The sequence below is a fragment of the Pecten maximus genome, chromosome 11, assembly GCF_902652985.1.
Source record: "Pecten maximus chromosome 11, xPecMax1.1, whole genome shotgun sequence".
In the NCBI taxonomy this organism is placed as follows: domain Eukaryota; kingdom Metazoa; phylum Mollusca; class Bivalvia; order Pectinida; family Pectinidae; genus Pecten; species Pecten maximus.
Genome location: NC_047025.1, coordinates 34476574 through 34492571, shown reverse-complemented (window position 1 = coordinate 34492571; position 15998 = coordinate 34476574). Strand labels below are relative to the sequence as shown.

The window sequence follows — 15998 nt, the reverse complement described above, 5'->3', positions numbered from 1 at the left end:
TATCAATAGACACCAGGCATCTGTCAGTATTGTAAGTTTTAATGTATCAATAGACACCAGGCATCTGTCAGTATTGTAAGTTTTAATGTATCAATAGACACCAGGCATCTGTCAATATTGTAAGTTTTAATGTATCAATAGACACCAGGCATCTGTCAATATTGTAAGTTTTAATGTATCAATAGACACCAGGTACCTGTCAGTATTGTAAGTTTTAATGTATCAATAGACACCAGGTATCTGTCAGTATATTATATTTTTTTTACCATGACATACTTAACTATACCCCAATGATTTAACACCCAGGAGGATCACAATGCTTGGTGATGTCATAATGTAGTGGTATGCTATGACATCCTGAATCCTTATTTGTCCCGTGTCCTGAGCAAATAAAATAAGAATTCACATTGGATGTGTCATTGTGGCAGGTATACTGATATGGCCTCGCTGGGGGAAATATCCCTGTAGCTCACTTGGTAGAGTGGTGGACCAGTAAGCTGAGAGTAACGGGATTGATCCTCAGTGGAGGCAAACTACTTACTTTCCTGTTACATCATAAATATTTAATTATTCAGTGCCTGTGAGCGAAATCAAAAGTATCATCAAGGGAAAAGACTGTCCTCATGTTCGAGAGAAGACCAGGGGACGACCGGTTAGTATACATATTAAGTTGGTATCATACTGTGAGATACACATGACCAGAAGATGCTGGGTTATAACCAATACTGCATTCCACTAACAGCCCATAAAAGTTGGCTAGTGCAAATTTTATTTTAATTAGGTCATACAGAGAAAATAATTTTGGAAAAAAGAAAACCAGCACAAAAAATGTTTTAATATATCATGATCAACATGGTAGTGAAGTAAAACCACAGGGAATAGTCAAGAGGACTGATAAAAAGTTGTTCTGTATTATAATTCCTAAACAGAATTTGTTTTTACCATGTGTGAATGTTTTAAGTACTGGTATTTGTGTATTGAATTAACTTTTTATGTTGTCTGTGATAGTTTCGGAGTGAGACAGGTGTTACAGTCATAGACAATGTCAATATCTGAGTTTCTCATAGCCCTCGATGACCACAAAAACCTGCAACATAGTAATGTTTCATGATAGTACATAAACTTCAGTGTAGATTCAGGAAAGCAAACTTATGAAAAAAAAATCACACCTGGTTGAAAACGAGTGTATTATGATCATAATATCATTTTTTTGCAGAACTGTTTTTATTTTTACTTTTACTATTAAAAGAAGAACTTACTGGGTATACCAAAATTAAGATATGATCACAAAATTAAAGCTTGAGTATGTGTATGCTTTCAGCAATCAAAAGTACAGGTAAGTCGATGTGGTGTCTCCTCAGAGATGGGACAACTCACTGTAACTTTTCTCAAACTGTAGTCACCTGAGTACAAGGCATGCCCACTTACAGTTAAAATGTTGATGTTGAGTGATATTAACTTTAACAATTAGTCAAGTACGAAGTCATCAAATAAGATAAAATGTGTTCATAACTCACCTGTATTGTATGTTGTTTGATTACTTGTATGACGTATTGTCTAGTCTATGTGGTAATAGACAGGTCGGTTAATATGCCTGTTGAATTTTGTTAGAGGATGTAATGTGAAAACTATTACAGGAATTTAGCAACCAATCCAAGGCTCGTAGTCCCTCCATAAATGCCCTTTGTGGTAGCACCAGGCATTCTGTCACAATACCAGAGGTTAAAATTTATGAAGAAAGTCTTGGGCCCTTGAGTAATTATAATTGCAATTCTGCTGTTAGGTTTCTGTGTTCTGTATAAATGTGGACATACATGTACAGCTTAATAATCCAGTACAATCCAGTATAGCAACACCAAGGCACTCAAAATCGAACTCTCCGCACCTCTCTCACTCTCCCTATATAAAAGTGTAGCATGTAGGAGTGATAGAGGGAGACATGTAGGAGTGATAGGAGACATGTAGGAGTGATAGGAGACATTTAGGAGCGATAGAGGGAGACATGCAGGAGTGATAGAAGACATGTAGGAGTGATAGAAGGAGACATGTAGGAGCGATAGAGGGAGACATGTAGGAGTGATAGAAGGAGACATGTAGGAGTGATAGAAGGAGACATGTAGGAGTGATAGGAGACATGTAGGAGTGATAGGAGACATGTAGGAGCGATAGAGGGAGACATGCAGGAGTGATAGAAGACATGTAGGAGTGATAGAAGGAGACATGTAGGAGCGATAGAGGGAGACATGTAGGAGTGATAGAAGGAGACATGTAGGAGTGATAGAAGGAGACATGTAGGAGTGATAGGAGACATGTAGGAGTGATAGGAGACATGTAGGAGTGATAGAAGGAGACATGTAGGAGCGATAGAAGGAGCCATGTAGGAGTGATAGGAGACATGTAGGAGTGATAGAAGGAGACATGTAGGAGTGATAGAAGGAGACATGTAGGAGTGATAGGAGACATGTAGGAGTGATAGGAGACATGTAGGAGTGATAGAAGGAGCCATGTAGGAGTGATAGGAGACATGTAGGAGTGAAAGGAGACATGTAGGAGTGATAGGAGACATGTAGGAATGATAGAAGGAGACATGTAGGAGTGATAGAAGGAGACATGTAGGAGTGATAGGAGGAGACATGTAGGCGTGATAGAAGGAGACATGTAGGAGTGATAGAAGGAGACATGTAGGAGTGATAGAAGGAGACATGTAGGAGTGATAGAAGGAGACATGTAGGAGTGATAGAAGGAGCCATGTAGGAGTGATAGGAGACATGTAGGATTTTGGTTTGGTTTGTTTTTGTTTAACGTCCTATTAACAGCCCGGGTCATTTAAGGACGTGTCAGGTTTTGGAGGTGGAGGAAAGCCGGAGTACCCGGAGAAAAACCACCGGCCTACGGTCAGTACCTGACAACTGCCCCACGTAGGTTTCGAACTCGCAACCCAGAGGTGGAGGGCTAGTGTTAAAGTGTCGCGACACCTTAACCACTCGGCCACCGCGGCCCCCAGACAGACATGTAGGAGTGATAGAAGGAGACATGTAGGAGTGATAGGAGACATGTACATGTAGGAGTGATAGAAGGAGACATATAGGAGTGATAGGAGGAGACATGTAGGAGTGATAGAGGGAGACATATAGGAGTGCTAGAAGGAGCTTTCTGCTCCTACAGGAGAACAACCAGCTCAGTTTACCTAGATATGTTGATACTGTAACATGTATACATTTAGATAAGGATTAGCGATCATGGTGATATAGATAGGGACACCGGCAAGACTCCCGAGTGGTGTAACATCTAGTGGCAGTGAATTCACTCAAAAGTAAAATACAATTGATACAAACCCAAACAATATCACAAACCTAAACATATAGACAAACAGTGGCCATGGATCAAGGTATTTAATATATAATGAGTGACAGGCCACTGTGTACTCCATCTTATTACCAAAGGTCAAAGACACTGACAAAAAAACCTACACAACAATAATCATAAAATAAAAGATAGTAAAATACTAAAAGGAATCATAGAATACTGATTGTGCAACCATCTGTCATCAGTTGGTTAAATTTTGCAAGTTTCTTCAAAGTTATAATGGTGCTACTGTATTAATTTCTTTTACTAATTATTCTTAATGAATTAAATTTGTGAAAATATCTAATAATTTTTCTAAATTTAATTTTTTTTTCTTCTGAAATTTGGATATGTATAAACTAATACTAACAAGAACATGATGCGCTTCCGGTGAACAAACATTCATGTTTCCCAAAAAATTAAATGTATAATGTTGGCATTGGAAAAGTCCAAAAGGGCCTGTTAGTATTAGATAAAACTGTCAAACAGGCATATTGTGCAGCTATTTGCGGTGCACTTGATTTTATATGGATGGTGTGATACATTTAAACTAAGTAAACCAACATAAAGAATATACACCATGTAATTTAAATCTCTATCTGAATGGATTGTTGCATGATGTAAGTCATTTACAAATATATTCATTTTATAATGTCATGTTGATACAAAATCTACAACTGGAATTTGAAATATCACAATGACATGAAGTATTTATAAGTATTTAGGTGTGTATTATCTTGTTCAGTGATTTATTTACACTTGTTTATATTCAATATGTATAATATGTACATTAACTATTGGTACAGGAAGTTATTTTGGCGTATAACTGACATATTCTACATCGTTATGCCCATGTCAGAAATATCATACTCTAAAGACGCTATTGTGATGTCATAAATACCTCATGAATAAATGATGTTACATGATTGTCTCTGTATTGAAAAGTGTACTCTCAGAGATTAAATTTTCCTATCAAATAGGGAAATGAATTTAAAACCTTAGCATGTATTTTCTCATGAATACTTGTTACAAGGTATTTGATCAATTATAGAATCTTACACAAAAAGGGGTGTAAGATAGATCATTGGAGTTAATTCCATGTTACCTACAGTAACTGTAATGGTATTAGATTGTATTGATGTCATAGTTTGTCTAAATTCATTAACTGATCATAAAAAAAAACGTCTCTCACAATTTCAAAATTCAAACTTGTAAGCAGTATTGTTGTTTTTGACTAAATTTGGTGTTTTGTATGGAATTATTTTCTGTGTTGGTTGATAAATATCTAGGTTTAAAAATCTACATTATTAATCTCCTACCAGTATTAAAGTTTTATTGTTTCGATTACAACTATGAGACTGTGATGGTCATAACTTTACTAGATACACAGTTTTATAGCCAACATAAACAGCTTTGACTTTGTGATCATTTGCCACTCACACCAGATACATTCAGCCATTCTTTCCATTACAGACTATAGCCACCAATTTAGCGTTTGCTATTCAGCCTTCCTCGACGACCACTGATTCTCCCGAGTCCTTCTGTTTCGTAGCTAAAGATGAGTGTGAGTTTGACATGTGGATGGATGGCCTGAACATTCTACAGACAGCAGAGGTATACTTCTTCATTGCTTTTAAAAGATTTATTTATTATAGAAGGTGTACAAAGTAATGTGTTTGTGTACCCATACATGCATTCGTAATACAAATGTGTTTGAGATATATCATGATTCCCTCTGCAGCTTCAGTTGATATTTACAGGGAACTGATCAATAATTGATAAACATGATAGATTATCAGACTAGTTGATGAGTTTTCCATGTTACTAACTAGTGATATGATTCATTAACCCACCAGTAAGATAGTAGACATGACTGATACATCTTGTATACACCAACATAAGATTAGTTGATTCCTGGCCCTCGACCCAGTACTAGATGCCACACGGGCTGTAGCTTACCAATGAAGAACAAAGGTCAATCAGTAGCGGACATTTATTAGTCTCCTACCGGCGAAACATAGGGACAATAGGTTTCCTCTCTGTCAGTTTGTCCGTCTGTCTGTCTGTCTGCCCAGCTGTCTTTCAGTCCATCAACTCAGTTTTCAGCATTTTTCTCAGCCTTGCTTCAAGGTATTACTTCTGTATAAGTAGCTACAGCTTCGAGTTTCAGGGTTTTTGAGTCACTGTTACTATATTTAGAGGGGGCCAGAAGGGACATGTATTGCTTAAACAATACCAAGCATGATTGTTTGATATAGAATGACTATTAATTGTATTCTATAGGATGGAATTGTATCTGATAGAAAAACTAATTTTATTGGTGACTAAAAAAACAACACAAAAGTAATTAATCGACCTAATGCTATATGTTACAACAAAAACTATTGGTGTATTTTCATATATTATTTCAGATGAGTAGCCAACAAAGAACAAAAGATTTAGAGCTACTTCTAAACATGGAGATAAAGATTCGGATGCTGGATGCAGAAGGAATAACAATACCCACAGAACCGCCACCTATACCACCAGAACCTGATAATTACGACTTCGCCCACCCAAATTTATGATTACACAGTAACTGTAGTCATAACAATGATCCTGTCAAGGTGGATTAGTGCCGAACAATTTATACTGTACATAACAGTCAATAAAACAGTGTCTTTTAAAACCAGCAGTCGTCATCTCAGTGAAGATATGTTTCTGTTGATGTCGTCATCTCAGTGAAGATATGTTTCTGTTGATGTAGTCATCTCAGTGAAGATATGTTTCTGTTGATGTAGTCATCACAGTGAAGATATGTTTCTGTTGATGTCGTCATCTCAGTGAAGATATGTTTCTGTTGATGTCGTCATCTCAGTGAAGATATGTTTCTGTTGATGTCATCATCACAATGAAGATATGTTTCTGTTGATGTCGTCATCACAGTGAAGATATGTTTCTGTTGATGTAGTCATCACAGTGAAGATATGTTTCTGTTGATGTCGTCATCACAGTGAAGATATGTTTCTGTTGATGTAGTCATCACAGTGAAGATATGTTTCTGTTGATGTCGTCATCTCAGTGAAGATATGTTTCTGTTGATGTAGTCATCACAGTGAAGATATGTTTCTGTTAATTTTCAGTGTTTTAAGCTTTACAGGGAAATTGTTTCTCGATTCAAATGTGGTATAATGAAAGTACTAATTATACTGTCTATCTAACCACAATCATGTACACGAATGGTGATAGTGGTTATACTGTCTATATAACCACAATCACGTACACGAATGGTGATAGTGGTTATACTGTCTATATAACCACAATCACGTACACGAATGGTGATAGTGGTTATACTGTCTATCTAACCACAGTCACGTACACGAATGGTGATAGTGGTTTGACAAAATGCAGCTATTTTCTGTCACTAGTGGTACATGAAATTCGTCGCTTAAGTTTAAATTCTAAAAGACTGTAGTTCTATAATGGTACTAGCATAAACCCACTGTCTGGTTGGTGCTTGTATTGTTGATTAATGAAAATTTCCAAATATCAATGAGACCCCTATCTTTAGGATAACTTTTTGTCATTATTGCATTGATTCAGTTTTTAATATCATAATTCACAAACTCATTTTGTCAATAACAGAATCTTATGATATGCTGAGTTACATGTAGTTGTTTTGTGAGGCTCAGAACACTCTCATAATGTTGGTATTTGACAATAGAACTGGTCTCACAAAACGTCAAACTCCACAACTGTTACAGTACATTTAGTATTATGTATAAAATATATTCTGTATTTTGTATTACATGTACATGGAGAGTCTGTGACCATTTTTTGTATACATTTGTAGAACAATATTTGCTATTACATTTAAATGCAAAGGATCTGTATTTCTCCAACATTCTCAGATTGTGGATCAATGTATATTAGGTGGAAAAAGAACCTTCATCTTTACTTTTATTGAAGGAAAGTTGCCTCTAAAAGTTGGATTGAATTTTCAGAATAACTTTTTTTAATGAGATTAATAATTATAACACAGCAGTATTATATCATCATTTTTTTTTGACAATTAAAGGACTTATCGTTAAGTTTAAGGTTTAGGAGAAATATAACCATTAATTAATGTTATGTAGACCAGGAGGATCTCGGCTACTAGGATCTAAACATGGTCATCACTGAAATGATGAAATATTGGAGAACTATAAAATCTCAAACATAAGCAGTTTTGCGTCTGGATGTCCATTCCTAATTTCTCTTGACTTGGGTGGTCAAGTGTCCAGTTTGATTACAAAAATTTGTGCATAAATATAGTCTGATCTATAAGCTTGATGTGTCATAAGTTGTCAGTCTGATTGGTTCCGTCAGGATTTCCATATAAATATTGATGTGATGACCCAGTTTTTGGATCCTGACATAATGTGAGAGTTAGTGGTATAAACAATCTAATTTTTTTGTACTTAATTTTATTGGAGAAATAGACATTTGTTTCAGTGGTGACCACCTTTATGATGTCCAGAGATTGGAGCTGTGATTATTGTAGATAACAAAAATCTCTTGAGGGGTTTTTCAACTCTCCTTTATACATTAAAGTCATGATAAATAAACTAAGATTGTTTTAATCTTTTTATTTTTTTAGTGAATGTGGCACTATAATTGTGAAAATAAATGTTCACAAACAGGCAGATTTTGAGTAGATGTGACCGTTATAATGTAACATGTATACGGTACATTATTTTTTTATTTACAATTCTGTTAATTTCTCTCTCTCTCTCAAAAAAAAAAAGACACATGTAAGTTTAGGGCCCGTACCTCGATGTGAAATTTGTTCTTGGCAGATTTTTATTGTTTTTTTTAAACTTTGTTGTTTATATTTAGACTTGTAACAATAAGGTTAATTCGTACATTCCTGTTAAACTAGTAGATCTGACATTGTGGTGATACTGAGCTTTACTTGTTTGGAATCCTAAGTGTAACAGCGGTCTAACCAAGGGAAGCACCTGTCTGCTTTGTCTGTGTAACAGCAGTCTAACCAAGGGAAGCACCTGTCTGCTTTGTCTGTGTAACAGCAGTCTAACCAAGGGAAGCACCTGTCTGCTTTGTCTGTGTAACAGCAGTCTAACCAAGGGAAGCACCTGCCTGCTTTGTCTGCCTCTGTGTAGCTTACACATCGTTCAACATTTCCTTCACTAAATGCAGATGTATGTAAGAAGTGAAGACACATAGATAAAGTAGTCAATATGAAGTTGGATAGTAATGTTGCTTTATGTTAACTTCCCATGTGACTGTATTGGTAATTTTCTGTTTTTTATTATGATTTTTCAGAACACTAATTTTTTTACTGGAGTATCCTATTAAATGTATACGGTTCTACTTTTCGTGATTTCCATACAATTTTGTTTGTTTGCCACTATATAGCTAGATAATGTGAAAAGTTAATGGCATATGCAGAAATGTTGTGATTCAGCATCCTGAAAGGCCTTTTGGATGGAATGAAAACTATATGGATAGATTTACAAAATGTATTATGAGATGATGACAACTTTACAGGTTTGTTCACCAACATAATATTATGGGACCTTTCTAGAATTTAAGAATTCCTGTATATCATGTGTTTTTAGCATTATGGTTTAAGTGCTACACTTTAAGTGCCTAATTAGCTAAACAATGATCTTTGAATACCTAATGAAGTCTTGTATATTTGAGGGACCAGAATTTTATGTACATTTTAATTAATGTATTTTTTAGCATGTTTATATTCAGTATGTGAGTTTATTTTTGTTAAGTGTATTATTGATACTTTCCTAAACCCCACTAGTCTAGCCATTATCATGTACGGTTATGTTATATACCTATATATGTGTGTACTGTATGCAAATAAATCATGGTCCGAGTTAGCTTTATACACAACTGTATATGAATCATAGTCTAGTTTGATAATTTGGCTGTACGTAACAAAGTGTTAAGGTAATATAAAGAACATTCTCGCTGTTAACAAAGTGTTAAGGTAATATAAAGAACATTCTCGCTGTTAACAAAGTGTTAAGGTAATATAAAGAACAATCTCGCTGTGAATCGGTACAGTAAACATCCATTTCACCAGCATTTTGTCCGTCGTTCTGATAATGATGACAGCATGGTTTGTGCTAATCCTCAGATAAGCTGAAATCGACTGGTTTTTCAGAATTTGAAATTTTTGTAAGCCATACTGATAAGTAGAAATGAGGTTAAAAATGATGCTAAACTATTATTATCAGCAATTTTTATTGCAAAATCTTTAAATGCTTCGATAATACCAATGTCCCCGAAATCAGCCATTGTACATTTGTACATCCGTGTTTCAAAGTGACCCTGACCCGACATTCGACCACGACAGGCTGGACACTTTGGATATTGTTTGCAAATTCTATACATTACTATATTAATGCATATATAAATTGTGTTTGTAGCATTGACTGTTCCCACATACCATCTATTGTATCTCTTATGGCTTAAACAACAGATATTATGATTAATTTGTTATTGACTTTGTTGCTTTGTAGAAGAAGTTTTCTACCACAAGATTTTGTGTTATTCCACTCTCAGGCCATTGTATAAATGTGCTGACTGTGGATATATATGGTATATTTCACTAGTGGAATATAACCATTCGGTCTTTTGATTGGTCAAGAATTCGAACTTTGACCCGAACTGCAATTGTTATTAACATCATCAATAATCGAATGACATCACATCACCGGGTCAAATCCATCCTTTGTAAACTTTGTTTGCATACGTCAGATTGGTTTTGGCGGCCACGTTCCCCTTTGATTGAAGCCGATATCATTGTGGTAGAAACAGGTCACACGATTGTGATTTTTGGATATTGAATTTATTCCACACTCGTAAGTTATTTTTTTAAAAGTTACCAAAGACAATCGCTAAAGCCAAGCGTTATGTTCAGGATCCTTGTTTTACAGACCTTTTTTCTCTGTCTTATTCTCTCAATCGGCACGGTTATAAAATTACTGACAAAAAACAAACCACTATTCTCTCAATCGGCACGGTTATAAAATTACTGACAAAAAACAAACCACTATTCTCTCAATCGGCACGGTTATAAAATTACTGACAAAAAACAAACCACTATTCTCTCAATCGGCACGGTTATAAAATTACTGACAAAAAACAAACCACTATTCTCTCAATCGGCACGGTTATAAAATTACTGACAAAAAACAAACCACTAGAAGTCTCATTAGAAGTACTCTTTATATATATATATATATATTTTTTTTAGAAGAATGCTAATTTCTGTGAACAGTTTCAGTTTTGTTGCTAACAGATAGAGACTTGAACTGGATATATTGATGTATTTATGCTCTACTCCTGAAGATCATTTAAAACTGTATCATTAAATCTGTTACATCATTTTATTACCCGAGACTTTAATAGAGTAAAAACGAAAACTCGCCTGTCACATTCTGTAATACCCAATATTATTGTACTTATCATGACAGGAGGTTCATGTATATGTAACGTTCTGCTTTACTGGAAGAACCAAAGTATCTGTCATAATTTGTTACTTGTGTACATCGCTTTGAAATGTATGTTTGAAAATATGTATATAGAACGGTTTAATTTCATGAAAAAATCAGTTTGAGTTAATTTGAATATCAATACAATTTTTTTTTTTCAATTAAACTTTAAAATGGTAATTGTAAATTATAATATAAACAATGATACACTATTATCTAGTTTATCTTTGTTTTGTCAACCAGGTTAGACGTATGATGGCCAGACTCTTAAATAAGGGTGTGTTTTAATTTGTTTGCACCACTACCTAATTGTACAATGTTGAAAATGAAAAGAACAAAAAGCCACACCCACATTTCTGATAGAGCTTATTATGTTTGGGGTGTGTTTTATAAGTACAAGGTATCCTACACATAAAAACAGTCATCTATTCATTGTATTCATTGTGTTATGCATGGGAAATGTGCCAATATATGTAGATGTTATCATTTCAGTGTCAGTCGAGACGGAAATCATTGTATATACCTATACATTGTAATAAATGTCTGTGCGAATACCAGTATATACAATATAGCTGTTTGTTATTCCTGTGTAGGCTAGTAACAAGGGGAGGTAATTCTAGTATAATTCCGATCTCTCTCGGAGTGTTAACTGTGGAGAGAATGGCGTTATGCTGAATCACTCGTATCTGTCAATATTCCCGGTTGAATCCCAGTTTCCACCCGGAGTAAAGTATTTTATATGCGCATACACATACCATGTTGGAAAAGTCTAGATAGAACCGCATGGCAAAGTATGGAGGGGAACTGCGTGACACAAGTATTTGCCAAGTTGTTAGTTGAAACATGATTTGAATAACGCATTGATACAGTATGCTGCCAATATACTGTCTTAAATACTTGTCTTAAAAACTTTTATACATACATAATTAAAAATCAAGACGTCTGTAATGAAAATGTAGTATACTATGACAAAGGAACAAAGTGTTTGGCCAAATTAACAGCTTCGGAATTTCAAAGAGACATACAATCTTTTTACTTTGAGATACCTTCAATTCCACCTTGGCCAACTTTTGGACATGTTGAAGCTTTGGCCAACTGAATTTGAATCATTGGTGATCTGAACCTACAAAGTATACTCAGGGTGAAAAATTAACTGGAGATGGAGTGCTATTTTTTTCAGTGTCATGTGAATGTTTTATTATAATTGCAGCTCGTTTATATCCGAGGAAGCCATACCACATACGCGTATCTGCAAGAAAATAAGGCATATGAAGTAATGCATCTCCGACATTTCTGAATGGTAAACTACAATCAACAAGAGTTGTAGTTCGCTGAGTGGGTTTTAATTCAGAATTAGTTTTTAAGCTCGTCTCTTCGAAGAAGAGAGAGAGCTTATGTCGTCACTCTGGCGTCGGTGTCGGCGTTGGTTTTTCAAATGTTAAATTTTTGGTGCAAGTGTTGAAAGGCATAGTAATTTATGGTAATATGGTCCTTGGAATTAGAATATTTCTGCATTAACTTTTTGGTGCAAGTGTTGAAAGGTATTAATACATCACTTTATAATTGTACTAGGGTGCTGATAATTGACAATAGAGTCCCTCTGGGGTTAAACTATCCCCTGCCAGAGTAAAACTGAAAGATTTATTTGGGAAAAAACCAGAATTTTCAAATTTTTTGACTTAGAATAATTATGCGTTAAGTTTTTGGTGCAAGTGTTGAAAGGTATTAATACATCACTTTATAATTGTACTAGGGTGCTGATATTTGGCAATAGAGTCCCTATGGAGTAAGACAATCCCTTCCTGGAGTAAAACTTTAAAAAAAAAGAAGGTTTTTTTTTGTTTTTAAATCTTTGGACTTTGTGTTAAGCTTATGTTGTGAGTGTTGAAAGGCATAGTAATACATGGTATTAGGTTCCCTGTGGGGATTAAACTATCCCTTGCCAGAGTTAAACTGAAAGATTATTTTGGGGAAAAAACACATTTTTTAAATTTTTGTGCAAATGTTGAAAGCTATTAACATTTCACTTTATGATTGTACTAGGGTGCTGATATTTGGTAAAAGAGTCCCTATGGAGTTACATTATCCCTTCTTGGGGTGAAACTGAAAATAAAACAATGTGGAAATACTCACAATAGACAATTTATACGGGTCCACATTTTTCAAGGGAGACAACTCTCATTAGGATAATATTTTGTCAAAAAAAATGAAGAAATATGTCCAAAAGCAATTACATTTGTATTTAATATATTCAATTAACAACAGCATAGCTTGTCTCCCGAATGTTTGTCAATAAATAATTTATATATATATAAATGTATGGTATTGAAAATTGCATGAATTCACAAAACAATCTGATCAAGTAAACAATATAAATATTATTAATGCAATTTGCGAAACCATTCCAATTAATATATTTTAATTATTTATTGACAAACATTTGTGAGACGAGCTATGCTGTTCTCCAACAGCTCTTGTTCTTTAAAGGAGATCAAAAGTCCCGGTCAAGTTGAGCAGGTTCGCAAATGTAGTACAATAGAAAGATCTTATGACAAGGAACGCACATGTCAAATATATATGAAAGCCCCATCTCGTACGGTTAATATACTGCGGCCAATTAAGGTTAACGTTAAGGTCAAAGTCAAGGTCAGCAGGTCCACAAATGTAGTACCTCAATAGCAAGGTCTTATCACAAGGAACACGCATGTAAAATACCTAATGTGTCCTCAATAGTATTGACACAACACTTGCAAAAACAAATTTAGTTATTCAATAGTTCGTTTCAGATACATTGTTGGGGAGTTGCACCCCTTTAACCCAGGAATAAAACGATTGTCTGAAATACCGAAGATCCGGGATTCGATAAGGGGGCCTGTCCGTCTCTAGACAGACGTTCATTTAGTGAGCTACTGCCACCTCGCCAGTAAGATGGAGTTTGGCAGTACATGTAATCCACCAAAGTCTGTTTAATACTGCCACCTCGCCAGTAAGATGGAGTTTCGTAGTGGATGTAATCCACCAAAGTCTACTGAATAATGCCACCTCGCCGGTGAGATTGAGTTTCGAAGTACATGTACATGTAATCCGTCAAAGTCTACTGAATACTGCCACCTCGCCAGTGAGATTGAGTTTCGAAGTACATGTACATGTAATCCGTCAAAGTCTACTGAATAATGCCACCTCGCCGGTGAGATTGAGTTTCGAAGTACATGTACATGTAATCCACCAAAGTCTACTGAATAATGCCACCTCGCCGGTGAGATTGAGTTTCGAAGTACATGTACATGTAATCCGTCAAAGTCTACTGAATACTGCCACCTCGCCAGTGAGATTGAGTTTCGAAGTGGATGTAATCCACCAAAGTCTACTGAATACTGCCGCCTCGCCAGTAAGATAGAGTTTCGAAGTGGATGTAATCCGCCAAAGTCTACTGAATAATGCCACCTCGCCGGTGAGATTGAGTTTCGAAGTACATGTACATGTAATCCACCAAAGTCTACTGAATAATGCCACCTCGCCGGTGAGATTGAGTTTCGAAGTACATGTACATGTAATCCGTCAAAGTCTACTGAATACTGCCACCTCGCCAGTGAGATTGAGTTTCGAAGTGGATGTAATCCACCAAAGTCTACTGAATACTGCCGCCTCGCCAGTAAGATAGAGTTTCGTAGTAGATGTAATCCGCCAAAGTCTACTGAATACTACCACCTCGCCAGTAAGATAGAGTTTCGAAGTACATGTACATGTAATCCACCAAAGTCTACTGAAAACTGCCGCCTCGCCAGTAAGATTGAGTTTCGTAGTAGATGTAATCCACCAAAGTCTACTGAATACTGCCACCTTGCCAGTAAGATTGAGTTTCGAAGTACATGTACATGTAATCCACCAAAGTCTACTGAATACTGCCACCTCGCCAGTAAGATAGAGTTTCGTAGTAGATGTAATCCGCCAAAGTCTACTGAATACTGCCGCCTTGCCAGTAAGATAGAGTTTCGTAGTGGATGTAATCCACCAAAGTCTACTGAATACTGCCGCCTCGCCAGTAAGATAGAGTTTCGTAGTGGATGTAATCCACCAAAGTCTGTTTAATACTGCCACCTCGCCAGAAAGATAGAGTTTCGTAGCGGATGTAATCCGCCAAAGTCTACTGAATTCTAATCACATTGATTCACTGTGGCAAAGTATGAGATAAATTACTTTATAATAATTTCATCTCTGCAGGTTAACAATTGATGAACGATATCATAATATGATACAGACGACGGATATAGCAATCCATGCATATTTTACTTTATGTGGTCTCAACTTAGAGTAACCTAAATTACAAATATGAATTTGCTGCATCTATTTTAACATTTCAGGCCTTTGTTTCTCTCTCTACTTTTTAGATTTTGTTTCCCATGCCACACATGACTTCCTTTTTTGTTTGGCTGTATTATTGAGCGCCCGCCCAAACGAGCAAGGGTATGGGCATTGTTTCCAAACCTCTCTAGCTGATTAGTAACATTTGGGTAGCCAGCGATATCTATAAATTATAAGTTAACCCTGTCACCATGTCCAGGTTTTATATCGGTGACCATCGTGTTGCGATGACGTATACACCAAACAACCCAGTTACTAACAAGCTTACCTCTTAGGAGGATTTCTTTACCTAAAGTACCCGTATATTAGTCAGATTCAGCATTCAAACATCTATTCCTGTCTTTACTTTTAGTCTATTGCGCCTCAAAGTACTGACCTCGACACGTCACGTCATTTCGCGGAGTATACAGCATTGGGGTATTGTATTGTGACGTCATATCTACTATGACGTCATCAATAGACGAAAACGTTTCATAACATTCACAATTTCTATTCAAGAAGATATTGAGATTTTTCAAAGTTTCGATATTCTGTTGTGAAAATGGCAACTCGATTTGGTAAAAAGACCAGAAAATGCAAGCAATGCAAAGGGGACATTTGCATTCACGAAACTGCGAAGCAAAAAGACACTCTCCCTTTCGGACCCAGCATAGCAGAACAATGCATGGATATTTTGGACAAACTATTGAAGGACAAAAAAGGAAGTCCAGAAGATATTCTGAAACTTGCAACACAAGATCAACTGGTACGTTACTTATAAATTGCATTAGTTTGGAAATTCGGAATTAAAATTAT

General features: G+C 35.8%; 2 protein-coding genes and 1 long non-coding RNA gene across 4 annotated transcripts in view; 2 read left to right on the top strand and 1 right to left on the bottom strand.

Moving 5' to 3' along the window:
• Positions 1–8093, top strand: part of LOC117337114 (engulfment and cell motility protein 1-like) — a 30174-nt gene extending 22081 nt beyond the window's left edge. Inside the window, exons 19-22 of one of the 2 annotated variants that reach the window (XM_033897907.1) lie at positions 576–652; positions 1322–1336; positions 4819–4959; positions 5757–8093. In XM_033897907.1, the coding sequence (XP_033753798.1) occupies positions 576–652; positions 1322–1336; positions 4819–4959; positions 5757–5912 (389 nt within the window). In that variant the 3' untranslated portion in view covers positions 5913–8093. The remainder of the gene's footprint in view (positions 1–575; positions 653–1321; positions 1337–4818; positions 4960–5756) is intronic. The other variant, XM_033897908.1, reaches the window with a different exon arrangement.
• Positions 8094–8172: 79 nt separating this feature from the next.
• LOC117337115 lies at positions 8173–8540 on the bottom strand. The gene is made up of 2 exons (XR_004534755.1): positions 8460–8540; positions 8173–8414 (listed from the first exon to the last, which is right to left on the bottom strand). It is a non-coding gene; the product is annotated as an uncharacterized LOC117337115 (long non-coding RNA).
• Positions 8541–15674: 7134 nt separating this feature from the next.
• LOC117337581 overlaps positions 15675–15998 on the top strand; it is a 49307-nt gene continuing 48983 nt past the window's right edge. Inside the window, exon 1 of the mRNA XM_033898626.1 lies at positions 15675–15948. Coding sequence (XP_033754517.1) covers positions 15745–15948 — 204 coding nt within the window. The 5' untranslated portion in view covers positions 15675–15744. The remainder of the gene's footprint in view (positions 15949–15998) is intronic.